General features: G+C 37.0%; 1 protein-coding gene across 1 annotated transcript in view; it reads left to right on the top strand.

Moving 5' to 3' along the window:
• The window catches only part of LOC145769000 (uncharacterized), a 35,612-nt gene extending 8,552 nt beyond the window's left edge, over positions 1-27,060 (top strand). The window contains exons 2-13 of the mRNA XM_082580601.1: positions 918-1,011; positions 2,319-2,426; positions 11,731-11,845; positions 13,234-13,298; positions 14,205-14,291; positions 19,059-19,161; positions 19,247-19,379; positions 19,702-19,883; positions 20,458-20,567; positions 21,269-21,337; positions 23,395-23,474; positions 23,991-27,060. Coding sequence (XP_082436727.1) covers positions 918-1,011; positions 2,319-2,426; positions 11,731-11,845; positions 13,234-13,298; positions 14,205-14,291; positions 19,059-19,161; positions 19,247-19,379; positions 19,702-19,883; positions 20,458-20,567; positions 21,269-21,337; positions 23,395-23,474; positions 23,991-24,027 — 1,183 coding nt within the window. The 3' untranslated portion in view covers positions 24,028-27,060. The remainder of the gene's footprint in view (positions 1-917; positions 1,012-2,318; positions 2,427-11,730; positions 11,846-13,233; positions 13,299-14,204; positions 14,292-19,058; positions 19,162-19,246; positions 19,380-19,701; positions 19,884-20,457; positions 20,568-21,268; positions 21,338-23,394; positions 23,475-23,990) is intronic.
• The last annotated feature ends 865 nt before the right edge of the window (positions 27,061-27,925 follow it).

The following is a 27,925-nucleotide window of genomic DNA, read 5'->3' as shown; positions in this document are numbered from 1 at the left end:
TTTTTCATCTGGACTTCCTTAGCCATTGTTTCTGTTAAAATGTTTAACTAATGAGTCTATTTATATTGCTTCAGAATGTACCAGAACCAGTAAATCCAACTTGCTACTATCATAACCTTCAGACACCACAAAAATTTACATAAAATGCAAGAAAATATGTCATCGTTGCAAAAATTAAAATTTTAAAACATGTCTAAATTTGTCTGTATATTATACTTAATGAATGGATTAATTATCCAAAAACAATAGAAATGAATACCAACATGCCCTACCTAGCACAAAAGATTAAGATTTTATGAAGATTTCAAAATTCCGGTAACCTGCAAATGTTCCGGGGCCGACAGCAGGGTCTAAACATTGACGAAAAAAATTTTTCTTTTGCATGCCTTCATTTTTCAGGCATACACAGATATTTAGATATCCCCCCAATTGAAATTAAAAATTTGCCCCAAAAGGGCGCAGCTTAATACGGTATTCACTTCGTCATTTTACTTTGATGTTGTTCTTCCAAGCTAAATTTAGCATCATTATTATAGTGTAAAGCATTTTAAAAACACTACGGTATCAATTTTCTTCAAAAAGTTTCATTCTTTTGTGATGTGTGACGTTTTGTCAGTATGTTTTTGTTGTGGGAAATCAGGTTTCCATCACATACGGTTTACAAGTTATATTATACCAGTTTTATAAATTTGCCCTCTTTTGATTCACACTCTCCCAGGTTGCATGGACACTGGACAGTGTTGGGGGCAAATGCTCAATGATATGTTTTTTTGGATCTAGGCCACCTATTTAGAACTACTCTTTTTTTAAATTCAAAAACGTTTATGTTTTATCGCACCTTATTATGTACTGATGATCTATCATTGCAGTTGCGGCTAACTGTTTTTGAGTATTGATGCACGTTTTTTACTTTAAAGGTATGATGATCTTATGAAACAAAAGTCCACCACTTTGACTGCACAAAATGTAAAACAAAGACAGAGCTTGGAAGCTCACTACGTGAATCTTTTGGTACGTCATTATTTTTAGGCCAACAGGTGTCAAGTCCTGCCGGTGACCTAATTGTGATTCGTGATACAGTTTTACACGGCTCATACCTGTTGCACTATGTGATATTTTTGCCCTTCTTCACTTCTGCAATATCAAATCTGGCTCTCCTGGAAAAAGATTTGGACACTCCTGGTTTACGACATAATATTACCAATGATTGTATTTCATTACACTTTACTGGTTTTTGTTTAACTACTCATACAGAAAGTTGAACTAGTTTTGCTTAATCTAGTTGTTTCTGCTTTTACTGTGCTGAATACTTATTGATTGATCTGTTCATACTCCATTAACAACTAAATAACATTAGTAAGTGTTCAGTGCATTGCACGAATGGCATGCACGATTGCACGTATGCTGCTCTAAGAGAAGATAAAAAAATTATCATTGTACGTTAGGCTATTTTTATATTGACACATTTTTCTGTTCCATTTACACTGTTTGAAGTGTAGCCTGTATATTATTATAATATCTGGAAACATCAAACAGTATCTAGAAACCATGTAGACAGTGTGGTGGCGAGGCCCTTAGGCTGAAATATCTAACACAACTCGGTTTGCAGATCCCCATTCCCCAGTTAATGAAAGCGTTTGCTTGTGTGAAACAATGTCCGTGTAGGTATTTATTTTTTTGAGAGTGCACTGCTGCATCTTCACTAGACAATGACATGCTTAAAAGTGGTTAATTGACTTCTTCGTCTTCCTTTCTAATCATATAATATATACATATATAACTTGTATTTTTTTAAATTGTCCAATCCATTCTGTAAACTTGTGTCATTTACAAAAAAAATTACAAGACAAACGAACTAACAACGCAGAAAATACTTCTAAGTTAAAAGGAAAACTACCCAAATAAATGACAGGTCAATAAATGTAGGCTACAGTAGACTACATTGCAAGTCGAGTGAATAATTGCATATTGGGCTACGTTTACTATATTTGTGAAAACTTATTTTTTCCAAGTAGGATTCCAATTGCCCAAAAACTTAGTTTGTACTAAGTGGGCTTCATATCTTTCTATGTATGTTTAATTACAATTTTTATTATATAGAGCAAGTTTTGTATATCTGTAAAGTATATTGCAATCCCATCCAGAACTAATTACTGTGCTATAAATGAAAGAAGTTTGACAAGCTGCTAGTGCTGTGAGATATTAATCATCTATGTTAAATTTTGACTATGAAAATTTTCTTAGAAACCCAGTAGCTTTACATGACCCATTGACCCTCTGTGCAGTTTTGATTAATTACGAATGCTATATGTTCATAGAAAGCAAAGGATTCAACCATAGAACATCTTCAAAATATAATCGCTGCTAAAGATGAAGAATTGAGTAAATACAACCCAAACGCTGAAGAATCTCAATCAGCAGCACAGGTATTATATATTCAAATTAGTCCATTCTGTTAATTCATTGAAAAACTTCAAAAATATGTCACATGGCATTTGTTTAATTGGGTACTGGACTGTAGGTCAATTGGATGGATTTGTCATGTTCATTCATGTTTAAACCTTTTTTTTAATAAACAAATTCAATCAACCAAATTTTATGTGTAATAATTAAGTTTTGTATATTTGTAAAAATCATCCACAAAACAAAAAGTCGAAATCTAAGCTAAAATCATAAAGATTTAAATTTGGTTGTTTCAAACTTTTTCGAAAACCATTTCCAAAGTTTGAGACCTGTCCATAGTTTGGTTCCTAGCTGATTTCTGTTGATATTCACTAAAACGGGTCTGCTGCTATTCGGTGAGTTCCTAACCTCTAACCCCTAACCCTAAAACGGCAATGATAATTAGGCTACGGTACCCAATAATTTAAAAAAAAAATTAAAAAAATCCCCTGTTAAGAGATCGGACTCATCGAATCGGACTCACCGAATCGGGTCATTCCGCACTAAAACCAAGGAAACACGAGGCGGCGCCCACCCCCCCCCCCCCCGTGAATTTAGGTCGGTGTGGCTGCCCCCCCCGCAAATTATTTAAAGTGAGTCCTGAATCAAATGTTTCTAAGTTCAGATTTGCGTTAGTTTGACCTTCATTGCGGATCGATCTCAATTAAAAGATCTATATACTTGTTGCAACAAGAGCGCTGCTCCGAAGATAACAAAACAAACAGAAGTACGATAGCTGATAAACGCCAGCATGGTGCCATTGAAGCAATGAAGCATAGTAACAATGATTGAAAAACGTTTTTTTTTTATTTCTTCTGCTTTGTTTTTTCTTGGGAGTGTCAATAACGAGGTGCGGTTTGCTGAGTTCAGTATCTACGCGTATTAAGAACTAAAGTTCAAAGTGACCAGCATATAATTTGAAGTAGCCTACAGGCCTCGAAATTCGTTTTTGTTGACGGCGGACAAACGGGGTCCACGTCTTTTAGGCGCAGACAGTTAGGCGCTGGTCAGATAGGCGCGCACACTGTGGCGTCTGGATATTTAGGTGCGAAGCACTGTGGCGCCCGTTCATTTAGGTGCTATTTTTAGTAAAGTCTGCAGATTGTATCAGCTTGGCAGGTAGGGCAATGCTTTTTACACAAAATGTTATATTGAACAGAAAAATATGTTGTTTTGTTAATGCGCGTGTGGAGATGTGGTGCGAGAGAATGCTCTACTAAGTCTCTTGATATTAGCACATCTCCACGGGACATTTGCTATACATCCTGAACACAGGTTGCAGCCAGATGAAACCTTACTTAATCTGTTATATTTCGCAATTACTTCTACTCGGGATGGATTGGTCATGTGGCGAGTTCGTATGAGACAACGCTCTATAACATGAATACATTTCTATAGGGCATGTGAACCCTGGCTACAAGTTGCAAGCATATTGGTGCGACTTTGCTGGTTAATAAACCTAGTCGGGATTTTGACGGAAAACTAAGTTACTCTTCCACTCAAGCCTACCACCCGCTTGAATATAGGCAACGGTATATTTTTTACTGATGTTTAGTGTAGTTATTATTTGACTCACTAAAAGTAAACTCAGTCATGTTTGGAAACTTAAATAATTTATTAATAAAGCTTTCGCCGACGCAAACCTGGACTAACAGCAAATAAATGCCGAACAGGCGAAGACGCGCATTAAAATGCAATATATTTCTCTGTTCAATATAACATTTTGTGTAAAAAGCATTGCCGGTTGAAGCAGCTTCACGCACGGAAGCCATGACATATTTTTCTGTTCAATATAAGATTTTGTGTGAAAAGCATTGCCCTACTTGCCAAGCTGATACAATCTGCAGACTTTACTAGGAATAGCACCTAAATGAACAGGCGCCACAGTGCTCCGCACCTATTTGACGGGCGCCTAACTATCTGCGCCTAAAAGACTTGCTCCCAGACAAACGTGTCCGGTCTGAGCAGCTATATCGGCGGACAAATTAAGTCTCACGGCGGACACACCAGTTTTAGCCGTTGATCGTCATGCTTAATCACTTTATCTTGATAATAATTCTTCGCCATTTCAGAACTATAACTATGTTTTAGAAGGCTTTTTAAAAATTCAGTTAAGTCACTCTAAAAGGCTTTCATCAGACCAATGACTTGCGCTTGAAGAGTCAAAGCGCCGTGTGGCTGGTCTATACGTCACATGACATAACTGATTAACTTCCACCGAACGAGGTCGTGTGGCTTATTGCGTCACAATGCTCTGGGCACGAGTCGGAAAATTTCTACACTAACGCTACTATTTTCTGCTGTGCAAAGTTTCACAGGCTTTTTTCTTTAACTTTATTTTTGCATGTCATGCGAGCGAAAGTGATTTTTCCTCGGGTCTTTTCTTTCTTACTGTAATACCAAAACTTAACAAATTTTGTTGCATCTTGCTGTAATAGCCTACTCGTATAACCTAATTTAGTAACCAACCTTGCCGTATCATTATTACTTGCAGATCAAAGCCAGACATTGTGACGTAAGACTTGAACTAAATTGTGCGTGATTAGTGTAGAAGTACCTGTACTCCTTTCGATTCTTAGATGCGCTGGAAATTATATTCTTGCAACAATTGTTCGTGCTATGCAGTGACGATTTGTATCGCTAGTTTCTGTGTTATTTCTCGACTGACAAATATGACCGATCTAGATGGTACTTCCCGCGGACATCACATGCTGTGACGGCGGACATGTCCGATGTCCGCCGTGAATTTCGAGGCCTGAGCCTACATTAAAAAGCTTGGCAATATACAATGGCAGATAGACGCAAACAAACATCAGCATATTGAATGTAAGCAATCAGTCGTCTAGAAAGTTTGCCTCCCCCGGCAATTTTCAAAACCTGGCGCCTATGCTTGCAATCATTCATTGTGTTGATTCATTGAGTCTGAATCGATCGATTGAGTCGGGATAAAAACCTGATTTTTGTACACACTTATGATTGCATGCGACTTGCAAATGTTTTTAAAACTTTCTGTCCTTGCATCGTTTTGAGTAGTGTAGGCCTGCTGTAAGCTAAACTCGAAAAAATAAGTGACTGAGAGCTTACGTTGAACAGCAACTAAGCTTGAAAAGCTTCTGAGGCTATTTAGCTGGACAATGGACATTTTCGTTTGGTGCCGGCCGCAGGATCTGCTTTTGAGATGTATTACGTCCAGTTGAAAAATTACCTGTCAATTCATCTCCATGTCGTACATTTTTGTATTGTACTGTGAATATTAAAGGCATTAATTTTTCCTGTGCCTTGTTTCCTCACACCATAAAAAACCTCTTTCTCCATGTGAAACTTAAGCTTGCATATTAATCAGTTTTGTCATCAACTGCTTAGGCTATAAACGATTTGTAAGTGGGGAAAGACCACAGCATGTTGCATCAACTTTTGAGTTTGTGATATAACTCTGCTGCTCTGCAGGTTAATTCACCTAAAGTGAAGAGACAGCGATTGTTCAATATTGTAGGCTACTGTGTTGAATAGTTGCATATTTACAAAGATGCAATTTTCTCAAAATTTGAATTTTTGTTTATACACTTTGTTGATGAAGGTTAATTTTAATTGTTTTTTTTTCAAGTAAAAGTTTTGTAGATGAATGAGTTTTGCAAGGTTATGCTTGTGTCGTATTTGGGTTTGTATTAACCCCCGATCTCCTTCCTTGGATGCAGTTAAATTTATTGGCAATTCATGGATTCACAATCTTGACTCATTTTCTGATTAAGTGATGATTGAAACAAATAAATGAAACACAAAGGTACACAAAAAACATGTATGATTTAAAGCATTTTTGATTACTATTAGTCAGGAAACGTAGCCATCGGTAGGCTACTGTGTAAAATAAAGACATAATAAATTCAAATTATAACACTCAAAAATGAACAATCATCAGTGGGTGTGAAACGCCTCCTTGAGTAAAAGTGTTCTCTAGTTTTTGCATGGTCTTAATCTACTTTATAATTAGTCAACGTAGCTCCGTGTACTTCACCATGACTCCATGAGCTGCAACTATAGTAACAAGATTAGCAAACGGAAACTTCTTTGGTTAGGACACAGAGTACATGGTGGGCTCAGTTTGTAAAGTGAATCAAACTCTTATTTTGTGTAAATTGATCAACAGCCAACAAAATCAAGATGATGTAGAGACAAAACATGTAAATAAAATCGAAATTGAGAACCTCTGTGGTTGGTTGACTGTTGTGCCATTGCTTATTAAGATAAAATAAAATATTGCAGTGTATATACCTTTTAATTGTATGAATTATACCGGAATGGCCCGTTTCGGCGAGTTCCCTATTCGGAGATAGCCTTTTTCGGGGAGTTCCCTATTCGGAAATTTTTGAATTTTTTTTTGAAAATTATCAGGTGCCGTAGCCTAATTATCATTGCTATTTTTACATCGTTTTGACGTCGCTAAACGTTGAAATCGTGCAGAAAAAATAGAAATAAAATGTTTGAACAATTAAATGAAAATTCATCATGTCAGTTGAGTTGTTTTTATTTGTGACCATCATATCAAAACCAATACACGTCAACATAGCAAAGGTCGAGAAAAAGGTAGAAGCGACAAAACCCGAAACGTGCTTGTGACCGAAATAAGTGATTAAGTTGAAAGAAATTTGGCACGGCTGCAACACTTTCAGAAAAATTTAAGATATGAAGGAAAAATAAAAAAAAGAAGATGTTACAGAAAAAAATCATGTTTATGTCTATAAGTTAGTACTTTTGAATAGTTAAAATGATTAGTTTGGATCAACAAATGTGTGGCCTACAGCTTGGATTGAAAGGAGATTATCGGGTACCGTAGCCTAGTTATCTCGACCAGTAAGAATTTGTTCCAAGAACCGAGTTAGCCTAACAGTTCATTTTTACATTGTAATAACAGATAACCAAAGGTGTGGCCTATCGTTTTAACGTCGCTAAACGTTGAAAACCGTAGCCTAGTTATCCCGACCAGCAGAAATTGCCGTTTCTACATCGTTTTAACGTCACTAAACGTTGAAATCGTGTAGAAAAGAGAACTTTAGCTGACTAGGATACGCATACTAGGATATTTCGCAATATCGTTTTATTTATAGTTGAAATTATCGAAGCTTTAGATGAGTGGGGTTTAGACCTCACCACTGAGATTTTAAATCATATTTATGACACCGGAAAGACCCTAGTGATATGGTCTTTTTCTTCATCGTGTGTCACACGGCCGTAGCCCAGAGCATCACGCAGGCTCTTGCTCTATCGTTGAACTCGGCCAAATCCTGTGCAGAGCACCTTGCTTTTAGGTCAGGGCATTCGAGTAGATGTTGCATCGTTTGCTCCTGTCCGCATTTGCAACTTGTGCTCCCCATGGAATACCCCCAGTGTCTCATCAAGGTTTTACACCTGCCAATACCAGTTTTTAAGCGGTTGAGGCATCGCCAATACTTCCACGGTTCACGTTTTCCGGGAGGAAGGCTTTCCATGGGTGTGAGCTCCATATTGGCCAATGTCGGTCCGGCTGCCAGTCTCTCCTGCCATAGTTGAACCCGCACATTGACGGCGACATCGTCATGACCTAATGGGACAACTGAAGCAAGGAAACTTTTTCTTGACTTCAGACGCCTGTGTGCTGGAGTTTGGCCATACAGTGGGTGTCTCAAATCTATGTCCTGACAAGATCTTTCCTTTTTGCTGGTCACGCTTCTTCTGATGTTGGGGGGAGCAATTCCAGACAGAATGTGCAGCGACGTGATGTTGGTTGGTTTGAGACAACCTGTAATCAGACGGCAGCTTTGGTTCAATATGGGGGGGTCAATTTTCTTGGCATGTGCTGAGCGTTCCCACACTGGGCAAGCATATTCTGCAAACGAATAGCATAAGGCTAAAGCAATTGACCGTATTGTGTCAGGGAGGGCACCCCAATCAGAGTTTCCGAGTTTCTGCAAAATGTTATTTCTAGAAGCCACCTTAGCTCTTACTTTTTCGATATGGGGTTTGTATGTGAGGGACCTATCTAATTTGACACCGAGGTATGTGGGATTGATACAGTGTGCCAGTTTGGTTCCATTCCAGGAAATGTTTAGTTGGCGTGATGCATCCCGGGATCTAAGGTGGAATGCGCAGACTTGGGTTTTATTGGGGTTGGCAGTTGGCACGCAGGTGGTTGTCCGTGTAGTATGTTGTCAGCCCATCCAGAGCATCGCTGAGTACTCTCTCCGCGGAAGTGAAGTGTTTGTGTTGTGTTGTTATACACAAATCGTCAGCGTATATGAAGCTTCTTGTACCAGGATGGATTGGTTGGTCGTTTGTATAAATGTTGTACAAGATGGGGGCTAAAACACTCCCTTGTGGTAGACCATTTTTCTGCTGTCTCCATCTGCTATTTTTGCCACAAAAATAAACATAGAAACGGCGATTACTAAGCAATGATTGTATCAGCTTAGGGAATCGAAAGTTCTCGGTGATATTGAGGATCTTTGATATAAGGAGACGATGGTTGACAGTGTCATACGCTGCAGATAGATCTACAAAGACAGCTCCAGTGACGGAACCCTCTTCAAACCCATTCTCTATGTGCTGTGTTAGATTGAAGAGTTGTCCTGTGCAGGATTTACCAGGTCGGAAACCTGCTTGTTCATTAATGAGTTGGTCTTCTATGAGAGGTTGCAATCGGTTTAATATCAGCCTTTCAAACAACTTGAACAAATGATACAGCAAAGATATAGGACGAAAGCTTTTAGGGTCAGTTGGGTCTTTTCCTGGTTTCAACAATGCAATAATTTTGGCTTTTCTCCATAGCTTAGGAATTTGGTAAGAGCTGAGGCAGTTGTTGTAAAACTTTAGCTGCCATCCAAGAGCGATTGAACCGAAATGTTTACTGTGTTCAGTCCAAATTCCATCTAATCCAACAGATTTACCTTGTTTCAGAAATTCAATGCCCTTCTTCAGTTCTTCAATTGAGAAGGGAGATGTTAGACGAGGGTTGCGTTCATTTTGAGGTCTTATTAGCCGGGGTTTAGACTGCTTTTTCATGTTATTTTTGCTTTTGCCATTTAGAAGGAGTTGATTGGCAGATACAGTGTAGTGGTGGTCTGGTTTAGTGTAGTCGGCCGACAGCAATTTAATTTTTTCCAGGCTTTCCGACTGAGCGATGAGACAGATCTGTGGATTCAATCATATCTTGCCACATTTTTCTCTCTTTGCTGGCGATAGCTGCCATCACGTTTTCTCCAGCTTCAACTGTAGAGTGAGAGAAAAGATCTGATTGGAACTTTTCTTTATAGTCTTCATAGAGGTCTGCTGAGTCTGAATTCAGACCAGGGATGTAACGTGTCCTACAGCCTCTAGGAATGTTTTTTCTTGACGCTCTTCGTACAGCTTCTATGAAGTCAGGGTATTTATCTGATGACGTGTGTAAATTGGCGATGTGGAAGTCCAGATCTGAAGTAAATCCCTTCCAGTTAGCTTTTCGAAAGTTGTATCGTCGTTGATATGGGACATCCTTTGGAGTAACAACTGCCTTGATTCGGAGGCGGATTGGGCGATGTTGAGTATGTGGGATTGGATCCAATATGTGCTTCACACAGCCCATAGTGATGGAGTCACTTGCAAAGATGAGGTCCGGGTTTGAGCCTCGTTTCTATCTTCCGCTGTTAAAGGAAGGGGGTAACTTGGGGTCATGTATGAGCTGCAAGTTATTATCATCAGCCCATTTTTCAACAGCTTCTCCATCCTTAGTGGTGTTTCTATAGCCCCAGCTCGAGCTGTGGCTGTTGAAATCACCAATAAACAAGCCAGGCGTACTGCCATTTTGCACCATCAGATCGTTTGGTATGAAGGGTTCATTTGGGGGCTTATAGACAGATGTTACGTCTATTCCATCGAGGTGGAGAGTCAGGCATTCGGTGTTATTGCTATCATCGGACGAAACTGAGTTAATGCGTGATCCAGATCTTACGTACATAGCACTGTCATGTTTCCCATGAGGGATTTCGTTGACGAGGTCCATTCCGGGTATTCTTGGCCTGTGGTGTGTAGCACTTCGGTGGGTTTCCTGTAGGCAGAGGACATTGCATTGTTGTTGCTTGCAGAGTTCAGCAAGGATGGCTGATTTTGCTGAAGAAAACTCTTCAATATTGGCCGAGATCACCGTTAGAGCAAGCCCTAAAAAGGGCTGGCTAGGCGTTAGAGTAGGCGTGGTTGTCGTGTGACTTTGTAACGACATTGGTTTCACTTCTAGTGCTTGTTAGCTCTGGTCGAAGTTACTTGTAGGGAAGGCCACGTATAGGCTGTCTTCATCTTCCCCAGTGATATGGTACATACCTTGATTTGTAGAAAGATTTGTAGAACTTCCCCAGTGATATGGTACGTTCAATATTCATAACTTTAGCAAAGAAAATTGGAGCAACAGAAGGCTCACTCCACAGAACAATTAGCCTTGTGAATCACCTAACAAACAGCTTACTTCGAATCATGATGATGAGATTGAGACCAAAACTACAATCGGAAATTTCAACAGCACAGTTTGGATTTGTTCCAGGCAAAGGGACCACAAAAAGGAATTTTTACATTAAAAATGATAACAGAGAGATGTATGTCCGATTCTTCTGTTTATTTAGAGAATTTTGTATTTTATTCCACAATATCGTTTCTTTTGCATTCTTGCATTTTATCCAGTGTTTACCTTTGAGTGCCTTTCCAGACGACAAAATTCATCATTTTTACATTGATTCAACGTCTGCAGACATTGAATCAATGTAAAAATGACGAATTTTGTTGTCTGGGTTTCTTCAAACTATGTGTTTTATATCAAAACAACAGTTTTCATGATTAACAATAGGGGTTAATGAGATAAAGTCTCAGCGAAAACGTGTCAACTAAAAAAAGACAGTTGCCAAATAGCGTTTGCCATAAAAAATGAAGTTAAAACCTAAGTGGCAGTTTAGAGTAAACCTATAATTTTTAAATAAATAATTTTTAAAATTAATCTTCTTCTTCTTCTTCTTCGTTTGAACCTTCTTCGCCACTCCAAGGGTCGAGGGGCTCTGCCTTTTACCACCCTTGGGCAATACATACTTATACAATACTTATACAATTAATAATAATTACTAATAATTATTTTTAAATTCAAAAAATCTCCGAATAGGGAACTCTCCGAAAAAGGCTGTCTCCGAATAGGGAACTCTCCGAATCGGACTCGCCGAATAGTAGCAGACCCGAATTATACGAACGACCTTAGTACTTCAATGTTAATTGTCTTGTAGAATTTATCAACGTTTTCTTTTAAAGGCCTCTGAAATGAAGATCATCTTGCAAAAAGTGTTTTCACTGAGTAAAATGTATGCGGCTGATATAAGCGCCTTGCAAGGACAAGCATATTCTGTAGATTTTTCTACAAATCAAGGTATGTTTTGTTGCTAGCATTTTTGTAAGAGTCTATGACTGGACCATGAAAAAAGTTTTGTAAATTTGCTTTCCGTATATTTTAATGTTGATTATTGTAGGCCATGCTGTGGAAAGGACAAATGTGTCATGAAACTATCATGATTTAAGAAAAGCTCATGATATTATCTGATTTGCGTTTTTTTTAATAGGCAGCAATAAATGCAAAATGATTGGATGTATTGGCTATTAGCTTTAATAATTCACAGCTTGGTTACACGACTAAGTGGGATGAGCGTCAGCTGTGACATTTCTATCGAGTCTCTTCAATTTTGTTGACACAGTAGAATTGTCTCACTCTATACTTTTTGCTAGTCTCAGCAGAACATTTTTCGTTTTGTAGCCTACAAACCCAGCCCTGCTAATTCAACGTTTTGTTTACCTTGGTAACACTTTCACTGTCCCCACAAAACAAATTTCGTGTCAAGTCAACAATTTAATGTCTGGCTGAACGTCAGTGTGCACTTCCAAGGTCCTCATAGGTTTGCAGCGATTCTTTACAGTTTGTTTCCTTATGGTAACTTGTCTACTTTTATGCTCCAAGCATAAAAAGATGGGGTTGAAAGTTTTAATTCGCTTATTTGTGAAAGCAGGTTTTCGTTTGTGTAAAAACCAAGGCATCTGCAAATAACAATTTTCTTAATAATATAGTTTAGTTAAGCGCAGTGTTCAGTTTTTTTGAAGTGGCAGGAGCTGCCTTAGATAGTAGACAGGTTATATAATAGTACACAATGACTTGTTTGAAGTTAGTTTGGATGCAAAGATTGCCTTCGAGCTTATACAAATTGATTTTTTTAACCACCACACATAAGCTAGCATATGAAAAAAGAAATTTACAGAGTTCTCAAACCACCTCGTAGCTTTTACTCACAAAACCAAGGTAATCAACTAAGTTCAATATAAAGTGGCGCAATTAATAGTAGCCTACTGTATAACCAATGCTAGCTTGCTGTAGAGAAATACTATATTTTCCATAAATCACTTTGTTACAAAGTATAAGTAAAAATGCCTCCTCTCAACTACTGAAGTTTTTTCTTGGTTGAGTGCCTTTTTCATAGACACTTTATGATATAATGTGACGCATGAATCATGGTGACATGAAGCTTTTTGCACGGTTTTGTGCAATGAAAGTCAATGTAACATTTCACCAAACGTTTTACAATCTTATTTGCATATCCTGCAGCATATACCTCAAGTGCCAAAGCATCGGCAAAACCCCTTTGTTGTCTTGAATTGGTAGTACCTAAAAAGATTTGTATCAGCACATCACTAGTTTTAACTCGCGGAAACGACATTGAAAATATCTGCTTTTATATTTTGTCATATCTTAAAATTACATTGTTACTGCAGAAACTGTACAAGCTCAAGCAGCAAGTGGCGATGAAGATTTGAATGGAAGTGCAACATTGTCACTTGTGAGTTTGTTGGCTTTTGTTTATTGGCTTGTCATAACCGGCCCTGGAGTATAACACATTGCTCCTCATATGAAAATAGAGGCTGCCAACTGCTTACCACAGTTAGATTGGCGCAAGAAAAGTTGTACTGCTGCTGAGGAAAATTTGTTAGCACTAATGAGAGTCGCAATTATCTTCAGGAAATTTCTAAACATGTGGAAGTTCGATTCCATGATGCATTTCAAGTAAAAACTCCAAATTGGATAATGTAGCGTACAATTCCTGAAAAACAACTAGTGACATTATGAACGCTATTTTGAACTCAAACCAATGGCCAGTGTCTCGTATCAATTCTTCTGACGACAGAACCAACATAATTTATACGGTGCTTTGCTACTTTCATCACGCATAGGATTGCGTCACGATTTTTGGCAGCGCTTTGACCATTCTCGTGGATTGCAAAAAAATGTTGTAACGTAGTCAGACTGCCCTCACCAAAATGGATCCCGATATCAAGAGGCTGATATGATTTTATTAACTCCAATTGTCTCATTGTAGTAACTAATGTGAGAGTTAAATAAAAAAATCTATGTTGTGTTAAGGGGCGTTTAAAAATCAGTAAATTGTCTGGCTCCATCAAAAGAAGTTTACCGAGCAGCAGTGTATAGCAATTACTCTTAATAGCAATTCTGTCTGATTACAATGATAAGGTAGGCTACAGCTATTTTGCATAAAAAAACGCTAGCCTGCAAAATAACATGTAAAAAACCGTGGGTGAGTTAATTGTCTACGCGTAAATATCCTACCCACATACAAGCAGACCTACAAAATGTTGGCTTTTTGCAAGTTTCAGAATATTTGTTAACGATTAATACAAAGTCACAATACTATATTCTTTTCCGCGACCTAATACATTTTTTCGATTAGAACTCATTTGACACTCAAGTTGAGAATCTCAAGTCAGATAACAAAGAGCTCAACAGACAATTGGAAGTTGCAGTGCAACAGCAGAAAGTGAGTAGACACTTCACTATGCAAACAAAGACATTGTTTTTCCTGTGCGTTTGGACTCACCTCAGCAATCTATTTGTTTTCGATATTTCGTTATTCCTCACTTTTGCAAGCTTTTCGAGCAGGTGTTGCGTGTGTACAACTGTACAAGGTAATACCAATACATTTGTACAACTTAAAGTTTGTTGCAGACATTGTATATAAAAATATTTTCGATTGTTGATATAAACTAACTGTTGCTTTGAAACTACCTGTCTGAAGTCCTTACCGTAAAGCCGGCTTCACTTCCATAATAGCCTAATATAACGTGACACCAACAGACGCAACAGTTGAGCACGCTTTAGTAAGTGAGTTAAGTGTAGTTACTTTAACGTGATTTGACATAATTTATGGAATTATAAACTTAACTATTTTTTCCCGTGGTGGGTCATGCGGGGTCAAACGGGACACTTTTTCAGTTTTTTGAATGCCACATAAAACCTATGATGATATTTAAAAAAAAATATTTACCACAGACAACAGAGCATTACACCTACAGCAATGAAATAAGACATTTTTCAGAAAAATTAAAAACTTGCTAAAACACAAAAAAATGTGCTAAGCTGAGGTAGGTGTGGCCCATTTGACCCCATCAGCTGTGGGGTCAAATGAGCCACAACTTCTATACGTCTAAGTGGTAAGGAAAGAACTTTATTTTTGCTATTTTATCACAGACTTGTTGGGTGGCATGTATTTTGTTCAAGTGATGCTCAACAATTTTAGCAATAAAGGCCTTCTACGCCCTTTTCAGATAAAGGTAGAACACATAATTTGCACTGCTCTTTTTCGCAACTAAAATTGAACGATATGAATAAGGAAACATTTTACAAATGTTCAATTTCAAACCGGCAGTCATAAACAGAGTAGAAAGCAGGGTTGTTGGTATTTTACCCGACCCAAAAAAACCCGGGTGGTTTTTTTTAATAAAACCCACTTAAAAAAACCCAAAAAAACCCATAAAAAAACCCAGAGCATCATATTTGTCCAGTTTTTATAAGAAAATTAAAAAAATGAACAAAAACACTACAAAGCACTTAAAACAAACTTTAAATTAGGACTTAAGAATGTGATTGTGAAGTAAATTTCCAAGAATAAACTGAAAACGCAGTGGATATTGTACAGTACACAAAAATCAAGTAATGCCACTTTGTGTATACTACACTAAAACTCATTTATGCAAGAAGGCCTTATAGTTAAACTGGTGAAAGTACTACTCTACTGTAGTCTGTATATCTGATGTGAAATGCAATTTAGGAGGCTATTTACCAATTACAGATTCTGGATTCTAACGCATGGCTCTTTCAGAGCATTTGCCTAAATGGCCATTGGCCACGCAATTGCTCATCCATTACTATATATAATGTATATATAGAAATGATAAAAAATATTTAAACATGATGGCATAAATGCTCCTTGCCTTCAAATCTAAAGCAAATGATGCAATAATGTGATTTCTACCACGGTAGCATCAACTTGGTATAGAAATCAGTGGATGATGCAACATCCAACTTGATCTTGAAATTAATGGATGATGCAACATTCAAGCAACAACAGCCCTAGTGGATTATTTTATTGAGTTATGCAAGCATGTACTGTGAGTGAAAGGCACTTCATTCGTAAAAAGTAGTTTTGAGGTGAAATAAGCATGAATCTACTCTTTTTTAAAAAAACCCACAAAAAACCATTTTTTTTTTTAAAAATCCCGGGCGGGTTGGGCTTTTTTAAAAAAAACCGGGTTTTTCTCAACCCTGGTAGAAAGGGCCAAGTCAAACAGCAGGGTCTATAGTTGACAATTAAATTAGGATACTATACAATAGGGTGATTCATAAATTGGGGAAAAGTTAAAAGTTTGAAATTCAAATCGGGCACCCTCTCGCATCGGGTCAATACCTGAAAAAATAATCCTGTCAAATTTTTGGGGCAACTGAAAACATTTTTAAGGTTGCTACCTACTTTGAAAGCTTCACGGAATACACTAATAGCAACACGGGATTACATGATAGGAAAATAATGACAAAATTACTCAAAATTAATTAGTTCAGTGTTGACAGATGTCCAGAATGTTATTAGTTATAGTTATTGCATCAGTGTAGACTTATTCCAGTAAGCCATGACTTATTCCTATCTGGATACAGCTGTCTGAAATTTTAGACTGTCATGAGGAGGAACTGTATTTGCTCTTTGTCATTGGTGTGCAGAAAATTGTATTCGCTCATCACGCTCAAATTTGTATTTGCCACACCACATTCAGATGTCATTCACAACTCTCATGCCAAGTAGAGTCGATGTTGTAGCAATGTAGGTGTCATTGGGTTCCTAAAGAGGTGGGTCTTGAGTTGACTCAAAAAGTCAAAATGCAGTTCAGTGATTTTTTAAATCGTGTGTTGTTTGCTGTGATGAAGTCCTGCAGTTCTTTCCTATTGACAGTCATCAAGTCCACAATAACACGTTTAGAAGGGTTCTCAAATCTTGGACTTTTCAAAGCCTTTACCACTTTCAGTTTTATGCTTTCTATTTTCTTTTTGCTCAAAGAGAAAAGGCATGTCTAGAGCATGCAACCAACAGCTATGTATGTCTAATAATAATAATAGGTTTGTTTATCAGTGTTTACCTAAAAAAACACCATATAAATTAAATAGAATTAAAAAACTTATGCAATTGAGCTATAACTTGTCAAAAAGTCAATGTGACCCATTTGACCCCAGTTTATTTAAACAGAAAAATTACAAAAAGTAAAAAAGTGGGACTATTAATATTTTCAACATACTAATTCAGCATTTTGGGGTGTATGCTGTTCAGTAAATTTTCATTCCAGCTTAATTAGTTTTTGTGGTATACCAAAGTTTTTTTTGTAAATTTTCAAATTTTAATATTTTCACATTTTTTGGCCACTTTTTGCATCATCTGAAGTATATTTTCCAAATGTAGATCTGTGTTTGTTTTACATGATGCAAATCTATGGGAAAACAGCTTTTAAATGAGCTATTAACTTCCGATTTTAGAAAAGAATAAGTAGGAAAAAAATGTGATAAGTAAACAGAGTAACAGAATGGCCCGTTTGCCCCTGCGTCCCATTTGACCCCGCTTGACCCTAGTCAACTTTGTATCTACTGAACGGTGCGAGGTCTCTGTTTTGTAGTAAACCTTCAGACTTTGTTTATTTGGTTACCAGTAGATATTTTAAAATATCTTTAGTTCTAGCATGATGTATTACACACACAAATATAACACAATTAAAATAAACTCAAACGTTTTCGACACGTACATGTGTCCTCATCAGGAATTACATATCTGCAATATAAATAAAATGAAAATTGTAAGGTAAATTTGACTTTGCATTATAACTGTAACTGTATACTAACGACACTCCAGACTGAAAAACACAAACTGAACGAGTGACACAGGAATGATTACAAGTAAATTATACGGTGGAAACAGATCACATGAGGTGTAAACTACAGGCATTTGACAAACAATTAGAACACACACAAGAGGAACGATGAGCCACAGGCGAATAACTGCCGGTTGAGAGACGGATTATTAAAGAGCACATCGCCTCTTGTGAAACGTGCACTGACAATGTCTCGATCGACCAATTTAAAATCATCTCTCGAGGCAGATCTGAATTTCAGACTAAGATCATGGAAGCCTTAAGAATCAAACGTAATAATCCGTCTCTCAACCGGCAGTTATTCGCCTGTGGCTCATCGTTCCTTTTGTGTGTGTTCTAATTGTTTGTCAAATGCCTGTAGTTTACACCTCATGTGATCTGTTTCCACCGTATAATTTACTTGTAATTATTCCTGTGTCACTCGTTCAGTTTGTGTTTTTCAGTCTGGAGTGTCGTTAGTATACAGTCACAGTTATAATGCAAAGTCAAATTTACCTTACAATTTTCATTTTATTTATATTGCAGATATGTAATTCCTGATGAGGACACATGTACGTGTCGAAAACGTTTGAGTTTATTTTAATTATGTTATATTTGTGTATGTAATACATCATGTTAAACCCGCTGAAGTTACTTTGTTTTATTTCTCTATGGTTCAACAAAGCAAACTCTCTACCAAAGCTTTATCTTTAGTTCTGGATTGTATTTTTATTGTTACAATAAAATAAAAAGTTTTTGTCTTTGTCTGCTTGCGGGAATCACGCAGGCGGTAGATGTGGGCTCAATATTTTGCAAATTTGCAAGAAGTGCCTTCTGGAAATGCACTGAGTGAAACATATTCCATGCGTTGCAACAAGAAAAAAACGTTTTTTCTCTCTTATTATCATCATCAACCAGTCATGCCTGTGCTGGCAGATGGCCTCCACATATGTTACACATCATTTTACCTTGCGCTGTTCTCATTCATATGATATAGACTCTTTTTCCACATGATTCCACCATTATCTTGTTCTCTCTCTGGTCCATTTTTAATCAAAGATGCATGTTTGGCGTCATTTTTTTTTAATTTGTTGAAAAGCAAACAACAAAAAGTGACATCCCAGATTCCCAGGTAGACACGGCTTGGTCAGAAAAGTTGTGTATGGCCAAAAAACGCATTTGAGATGAACCAATTAACTGCATCTGATGATCCGCGATAAATAAAAGCTGGACCACGCTGTTTTAAAGAGTCCAATCAGTCCACGTTCTGTAATGTCCAGGTTGGTTTGGTGTGAGTACTGCCCTTCAACTTGATTCTTTGATTTAATAATGAATCTTAAAATTTGTTTTCAAAATTCAAGACAATTCAGATGAAGTTGGATGAAAGCATGGCTTCTGTGTTGAAACTAGAAGACGAAAAGGAAAAGCTCATAAAGGAGAAAGATTTTTACATGGAACGTAGTAGTAAGTACTGTTTCTACTTCTTGCGTCAGTGCCCTTTCATTGGTCTATAAAACATATCACCGCTTAAGGGACTACTATTTTTCAGATGAAAATATTCTGGCTGCCCAGAAAGTGTTTCAAGATGACTTTGATTGTGAACGTAACGAAAAGATTCAAAAAAACAGAGAAAATGAAAAATTGAAAGGAGAGAACGAGAAACTTAAAGGCGATTGTGAAAAGTATGTGTGCGAGTGCATTACGGAAGATGTTTCATACTACTACAGCAAAACGACAAATATATACGATAACTTTACTTTTACTTTTAAAAAAGCACAACTTTTTATACGAAATTTTCAAAACTTAATTTTCTAACATCACGAAAGTTTGAGGAAATCATTACGCAACTGGGCACCTTAAGCATTGACGTTTCTAATGGAATAAATTTGGAACTAAAAACACTCATTAGAAAAATGAGACTCGAATATTAAAACGAGTGCTCAGTTTTCCCGAATGTTTGAGCAACTGCAGCCACTAATATCCATGTTTCTACAAATTGCTTAGACTTCAGGCAAAGTTGCGTAGTTTGCATTTGAATTCACATGACAATGAGCGAATGCATGCCAACGCGTGCCAACCTATACTCCAACCTTCCACATTAGAAGCGACCGACTTGAACGAACAACATCAAGGTTATTCTTCCAACGCTTGGCACTCAGAACGACCGCCATTGCAACATCATCAAGGTTCGCACTCTACTACATTGTATCTTATTACAAGAATGGTTTAGTCTGACATTTGTATTAAAACTACTTGAGTCTCAAGCCACTGTTCACGGAAGACTAGCGTTTGTGGATTGACGGCAGTTAAAATCTTTTATCAGCTGCGTCGTTTCGATCTGCGTTATGCTAATAAACGTTTGAACAAATACATAATGGGACTGTTCACCAGGCATTATAATTATATACTGTACTGTAGATTAATTTCTTGCGTTCTTAATTATTAATTTCTAGTTCTGTTAATATGCTTCTGTGTTGTGCCATTTGCTGCTTAACAGGTAGTTTTACCTGTTTCAGCCCCCTTCTTAATGTCAGTCGTACTGACTGACGCAACGTCAGAAATAAAAAGCTAGTTACCATTTCAACCTCTTCTAATAGTGCAGTCTACCTACAGTCACCAGAAGAACACAAGAAATCGATGTATAAACGTTTGAACGTCCTACATCTCTAATATGAGCGATTTTCAACCATTGGTGAGCATATCACTTTTTTTATAAAGAGTTTTTGTTTCAAATTTATTTTTGCTCTATCTTAATTGCAGAATTTCCACTCATGGAAAACCAAGCTTATGCGAGACAAGCATCCGTCAGTGTACACCCCCAAATCTCCCATCCTCATGAACCAACACGCAGAATCGGATTCCAGTCTGCAGTTAGTCAACGCATTGTATTGATTCATTCGATTTGAATATGAAAGGATTGAATTTTCATATAAAATAATTGTTTTTTTCATGATGTTTACTATAGAAATCACTTTCGAATCACTTCGTTTTTTTATTTTTATGTATCAAGCGTGTTCTGCATGTTCTTTTGTTAATGACTTTTAGCGCTTGTGAAATGAAGTTGTAGTCTTAATGTTAAATATGTACACTGTACAGTGTTCTAAATGCTATGCCATTTTTTAGAAAAGTTTTCAGAAAAGTCTGTCCTATTACACATCCTAACATCTTTTCATGCCAGAGATGTTTTAACGGTTTTAGAATATTTTTGGGTTGCTAAATCCGGATATGGTATTAGCTTTGCCGAATTGGTTCATCAATGTTTAATATTTTCATACTAAGCGCATACATTGTGTTCTCAACGAGTTTAATAAAATCATGACATTGTGATAGAGGTGGAATAAAATTATTTCAGGGGTATAAATCTCATAAAAATGTCATTCTACAGCCGATGATAGAGTTCTTTATAGCACAGCTACCATAGGTAGGGTGGCTAGTGAGATTTGGTAAGTTATGCTTAGCCAGATCTTCTTCGGATTCTTGGTTGTTTACGTGTAGCATCGAGGAGACTTACACTACTTAGTTTTTTTGCTTTCTTGGTTTTAGTTGTTTTGATTTCTCTTTTAAATTTAAGGTTTCCCCAGAACATACTCCAACGGGAATTTCTTACAACAACCAGTCTCATGGACCCCGTCATGCGTCGGTGAGTGGCTCGTGTTGTTTACTGCGGCTGTTCTATATTTCTGTTTCCACATTAACAGAGTAGTGGTTGATTTTTCATTATGCTCTTTTTTAGCTTAAACATCGGTCGTGTGAATTAGCAGAGTTTTCACTTTTCCCTGGAGTTTCCTAAGCAAAACACAAATCTTACCATGCCACCTTCATGTGCAAACCGGCCGAGAACTCTCAATAACGTCACTTGGCAATGTTGGTCGATTGCTGCTTAGAGCACGAGAGAATAACGCATCTTTCATATAAACTTTAGATATAATCATTCTTTATTACAAAATACATGGAAAATCAGCAGAGCCCTATTGGCATATGCATTTCGCTCTAACTTTAGAGCATCTTTAGTGCCTAAAAAGCAAACATAAGAAAGCAAAACCTAAAAACTGTCACTAAATAAATAAATAAATAAATCTGCAGTAGCCTAAGATACTGACCAAGACTAACTGCCAAAACTAACTGGTAGAATACTGCGTAAATATTAACTGGCTGCGTAAAATATTTATAGGCAAATTTAAATTATATTTAAACTAAACTACACGAACCTAACTACTATGACAAAATAATGATGACAATGCGCAAAAACAAACCAAGGTTGATGAGAGTCGAATGGCTAAAGCAATACGTACAAATTACAATTACAATTTGTTACAAAATTACAATTTGTTACAATTTGTTTACAAATTGTTTACAATTTGTTACAAATTACAATTTGTAAACAAATTGTAACAAATTGTAATTGTAATTTGTACGTATTGCTTTAGCCATTCGACTCTCATCAACCTTGGTTTGTTTTTGCGCATTGTCATCATTATTTTGTCATAGTAGTTAGGTTCGTGTAGTTTAGTTTAAATATAATTTAAATTTGCCTATAAATATTTTACGCAGCCAGTTAATATTTACGCAGTATTCTACCAGTTAGTTTTGGCAGTTAGTCTTGGTCAGTATCTTAGGCTACTGCAGATTCATTTATTTATTTATTTAGTGACAGTTTTTAGGTTTTGCTTTCTTATGTTTGCTTTTTAGGCACTAAAGATGCTCTAAAGTTAGAGCGAAATGCATATGCCAATAGGGCTCTGCTGATTTTATATGTATTTTGTAATAAAGAATGATTAATTGATACTTGATGGAGAATCGCTGGCCCGCTGCTTCTTAGTCAGGAGATCCCCTAGCATATCCTTAATGGAAATCAATATATGTAACTTTAGATATATTTAGGCTATTCTGTAATTTGTGGTCATTTTTAAAACGCGATTCTTACCACGATTTGTTGTTTTTAAATTCTTGGGAAATTTATTCTTACACCATTTTATGTGATACAGCAATCAGAGCTGTGGAATCAGGCGAAAAATATACGACTCCGACTCTTCGGTTTATAACTAGCCGCTTAGGCTTCAGTGTTGCTAGACTTTAGAAAGTTAACTTGTCTGAATTTTTGTTCGTTTTCTTTTTTAATGAAATTATATTTCACTAAATTTGCAATCAAAATTGAAACGGCGACTTTCACTAAACTGACAAGAACCAACACTTGTTTTTTCTGGTAAAGGTTTGAAGCGCAATACGGAAAAAGAGAAACAATATTTCGAAAAAATGTAATTGCAAATAAAAAGTTTATTTCACATTGTAGATTTTAGCGACATGTTTTAGCCTGATGCTGGAGTTCGCTGTGGTAATAGCGAATTACAGTGGTGTTAAAACGCCTAACGACACAGAAACTTAACCGCCGGCAATCTCAAGCCAAACAAAGGAGCCGCATTAAAGAACGACTCACTGACTTCAACACCATTCGTCATAGCACATGACCAGGGAACTGTGTTCCGAATGCTAGTGCAATTTGCTATTACCACAGCCGTTTTTTAATGACTCAGACTCCGGAGTCCGGACATGTCAAAATCCCTCCGACTGACTTCACGACTCCACAGCCCTTAGAGCAATACGTCATGCGGCCACTACCAAGTAATTTATCTGCCGATGTTAAAGCTTTGTTTAAATTCTGTCCCATGCCAATATTTTATTTTGATGTCTGTTTCTCAGAGCATGCAAGCGCAGCCCTACCTTCGGCAATTCAGAAGCGTGCAAGCGGACACCACGATTGATGGCGAGACAGAAGTCAAGTGCGTTTAGTTTATTCTTGCACGTACTTTAATCTCACAACGATATTTTATTGAAGTTTTTTGGTTTAAAATTTGAGAGTTTTATGAGTTGTTGTTTTGAGGCAGCTTCATTCGTTACTGTTACTGAGAATAGACGTTTGAAAACATTTTATAAATGCAGCTTAGGTGATACAATTTTTGTATATTGTATGCAAAGCGGCATGAGCAGGCAATAACCAAGCAGAGAAAAGTAGTATTTTTTAAGTTGAGTCATGTAATTATGTCACATTTACGCTAGCTAATGAAAGTCAAGCATTTAAATTTTAAGAGGAAATTGCAACCGTATCGTGTTCGAACTACGTCAGCACATGTCTATGTGTGTGGGTAGCAATGGTACTTCTGATCAACTCCTTTCAGAGTTAGGGAATTTTTTTCTCAAAATAAATTAACAAACAAGTTAATGTGAGAGTCAGCTATTTGGTTTTACAAACTGAAACGTTTTCGATACTACGCTTGAAACTTTAGTTTTTGTTTCAGACCGACAAAAACTGCTGATGAAGACCAGGAAAGTTGACTCGTCGCAAAGAAATGACACCATTGGTTTTTGCACGTGATACGTATCCTAGCTCCCCATCATGAATTGACGTTTAATTACGTTTTTTTTTACTTTGAAAAACCTTTATAAGACAAACTTGGATTGCTTTGGTTTTGTATTGAAACTATTATGAAGTTTTGTTGTGTTGCAAGTACGTCATTCAAATTATTAGTATTTTTGCTAATTTTGTCTGCATTTCATCAAACCAACTTCAATCAGTGTGAAAACGGCTGGTGATCGACTTCTTCTCGTGTCGTTTGCGGGTTGTTCAAGGTTGGTTTTGGACGATATTGACCTAGAAAAATATCGCTTATCTTTCTATCCTGTGTTTGTACATAGCATCATATTGCTTTCGGCCAGCAAGCGTCGGCACCAACGCCACCGGTTGTTCTTTGTGTCAAATGCATCTGCTTTCAATCCAGATTTGCGCTTTTTACCGTTACAGCAGCGCAGCAGCAGGCAAATAGCTGTTTCAGTAACATGGTCAGTGGTCCGGTAGTCTTTTTCGCTAATACGTATATTTAATTTTCGTCAGTTCAACTAACTGTTTTAGTTAGATTATCTATTCTTGACTTACAGTGAATTCTAGTGTTTTCCTCTGGATTTGTACAGTTTTTACACTGTACGTCATATTATAAGAACCGGTAGCTTAATTGTTTATATGGGAATGATCTGTTGATTGGCCTTTTATTACATTTTGTGAAGAATTTCATAAATTTCTCGATTGTATTGTTTTATCCCATACATGTTTACGTTTTTTAGGTTTTCAATTTTCTTACAGATGAACGGTCAATATCTACCGCTGCACAATAGCATGACAGACGTTAACCCGATGTCCATTTGAACGACATTCATTGCAGCTATTCTTAAACACTAAAATTAACTAGCTTCTTTTTTGTGTGACTTATGTATCCGACCATTTTTAACCCTTTAACTGCCACACTTTTTTTGATACATATTCAGAATTTAGCTTGAGCAAGGCTTTGATTTTGAACTGCTGTATTTTGAGAACGGTGACTGCCAGAAAAAAAGTAATAAATGAAAGTTGTTGCATTTTCTACAGTCTTTTGAAATATGCTTACAAATTTTGTGTATTTTTTTTTTTGAAAATGCCTTAAATGACTAAAATTTCTCACAAAATACAACAATTTTGCGTTTTTTTATTTATTTTTTTCGTTTGATGTCAGGCAAGTGTTACGCTTTTCTGACAAACGTTGTCACGGTGATGTTTATGCGTTATGCGAGGAAAGAACAGCATAAACTTCACTTTGCTCAAAAAATAAAGATTCGCTGTAAATGATTGAAAATTGCAGAAAAAATTCAAATACAAACCTAGCAATTTGTTTCAACTTTTAGAAAACATAAGTCTTCCTCTTTCTAAAAAAGTAACACCCATGCAGTTTGGCAAACAAAGACCAGAGTTGTGGTGATTGCAAACAGTGTGTATTTTTAGGGCTTGGGCTCTTTAAAGAGCCCGTGGCAGCTAAAGGGTTTTGGCTTTATCATATGCTTAACTAGAAATCATTTATTGTAATTCAACATCCGTTATTTTTTATATGTGATTTAAACTCTATATTCACATTTATTTTATGTAAGAAATTGTTTATATCAACGGTCCCCAAAGTCCTGTCCGTGAACCAAATTCGGCCTGCGAATAGTTTGGCCCACAAGCTTTTCTCGGAATGCTTGGTAATTTCGTTTAATTGGGTTAATGCAAGAAATCTAATTTGGTAACAGCGGCTGCACTGTACCGGGATTACAATGGTAGGTGGCCAAAATCTAGTTCACCTTCAGCGCTGTTAACAAGGGATTGATTAAGGCTATTCTGAAGCATTCGTTAGTTCTACAAGTGGTTTAATTATTTTGTACCCAGTGAAGCTCAAGTTAGTCCGATTTCTGCATCACGCTCATATTTCTGTATTTGCTCGAAATTTTATAACTATTATGCAACAAAAATGGTCTCATATGTCACAGTAAAAATGTGATACTGAGTAAAGAAACTTAGATTAAATAAACGTGACTGTGCGCGTTGTATTTTTAATACGAAAAATAGTCGGCCCGCTAACCCTGATAAAATCGTGAATTTGACCCATTTTTGAAAAAGTTTGGAAACTACTGGAGCATATCTTGTTCGGTAAAAGATCTGTTACAGTATTGGTGTAGCTCTTAACTTTTCTAGCAACTTTTTCCGTGATATTTGTTCACTTGCTGATGATATGTCATTAAACTCAATACAAAGAAAACGGTTTCAGCGCAAGATGTTTGTTGGCTGAGCACGGCTCTCCCATCCAGCAAAAGTTGCCCATTGGATTGTTTCAATGTCGCTAGACAATAAAGAGCTTAAAATGTCTGAAGTGTTTACGGCTTTTCACTTGCAATCCTACAAAAATTCCCTAATGTGGTTGGGAATTTTCCTCTAGATGTTTCGGTCACATGGTCCCCGATAGCTTTGGTATTTCTCGTTATTGCGCAACATATTGACTATATCAGCCGTGCTTTATGACAACGATTTCGTTTTAGTTTGCAATTTCAGTTGGGTTTGTGGTGAAAATTTTTCACACCTGCTACTTCTGAACTTTGCCTTGTGCTATTTTCTGAAAACCAGCGTAGCAGTCAATGTGTTGAAATCATAAGCTTGGTTCATGCTTGCTGGCCATTGTACGCATGGGCAATTAGTTTAACAAAGTATTTGTTACAATTTATCTATACTCTGTTCAGTAAATTTGCTTTTGAAGTGAAACTGAACTAGTCGCTCTTCAACGAAGCTGCCCTGTTTAAAAATGATGCTTCAATTTCTTAATTTGATCTTTGAAATGTAGGCCTATGAACCATGGCGACCTTTGTCAGTATGGTATGAACATAATTATCTTTGAAGCGCTTGTGGTTGTTTTTATATTTCCTGCAATTGTTGTAGGTTTCACATCACTTTATTGATCTATCGCAAGCTTCTTATAAATGAAAGTGGTATCTAATTAAATAATAATGAAAGCGCAGTATTTTGCTTTGAAAAGGGTTCGTATTAATATTAATCGGTGATTTTGTTTAGCCATCAAATCGAGCATGGGATGGTATCAACTGTCGACAACCGGCATGGAGTCATATCGTTGGCTTGTCAGTGGTCGGTAAAAACCACTAGTCTGCAGGCCCGGATTAAGGTAAAATGGGGCCCCTGTGCTAATGAATTTTATGGGGGCCCTTACCAGCTTACGTGGAGCGTAAAGGAAGTGAGCTGGTTTCGCTTGCAGAGGAAACCGAGCCTTGCTTAGGTAAGTTAGATAACTTTGAAATAGCACGTGATCGATGATTAAATAAGCATGTGCAAATTAAGTCAACAATGTTTACGTTATAATGGATGCAAAATCACACACATTAAATCAACGAAACCGTGAAAGGGAAAACATTGTAGCAAGGGACCACTGTTAGTACTGCACACTACACTGCAAATTGCAATGAAAGGTTATTCTGAATTTCTATTTTTAACTGCTCTTGGATTCACTACTAACTACCAATAGGATTTAGAAAACTAACATGAAATTTAGTCGAACGACTTTTTTCTGGCTTTCTTTGCTGCCAAGTCTTTGTTGCCAAAGAAAAAATACAAGAACCATAGTTTTATTTCACGTGACGGGGAAGATATATTGATAAATGTGTTACTTTTTTCAGACAGAGGGGCCCCACTTTTCTTGATTTTTTTTCTTGGAAATTATTTTCAGGAAAAATTTGTTTTATTTATTTCATTTTTAGGAAAAGTGGGGCCCTCTGTCTGCGGGGCCCCTGTGCTTTAGCACACCCTAGCACAATGGTTAATCCAGGCCTGCTAGTCTGACTAGAAGTTTAGTTAAGCTTGTGTGTAGCCTACTTCTGATCAACACGGCGA

Source organism: Aplidium turbinatum, chromosome 4 (genome assembly GCF_918807975.1).
Source record: "Aplidium turbinatum chromosome 4, kaAplTurb1.1, whole genome shotgun sequence".
NCBI classification, from domain to species: Eukaryota; Metazoa; Chordata; class Ascidiacea; order Aplousobranchia; family Polyclinidae; genus Aplidium; species Aplidium turbinatum.
Note: the sequence above shows the minus strand (reverse complement) of the source record. Positions and strands in the feature narration are given on the sequence as shown.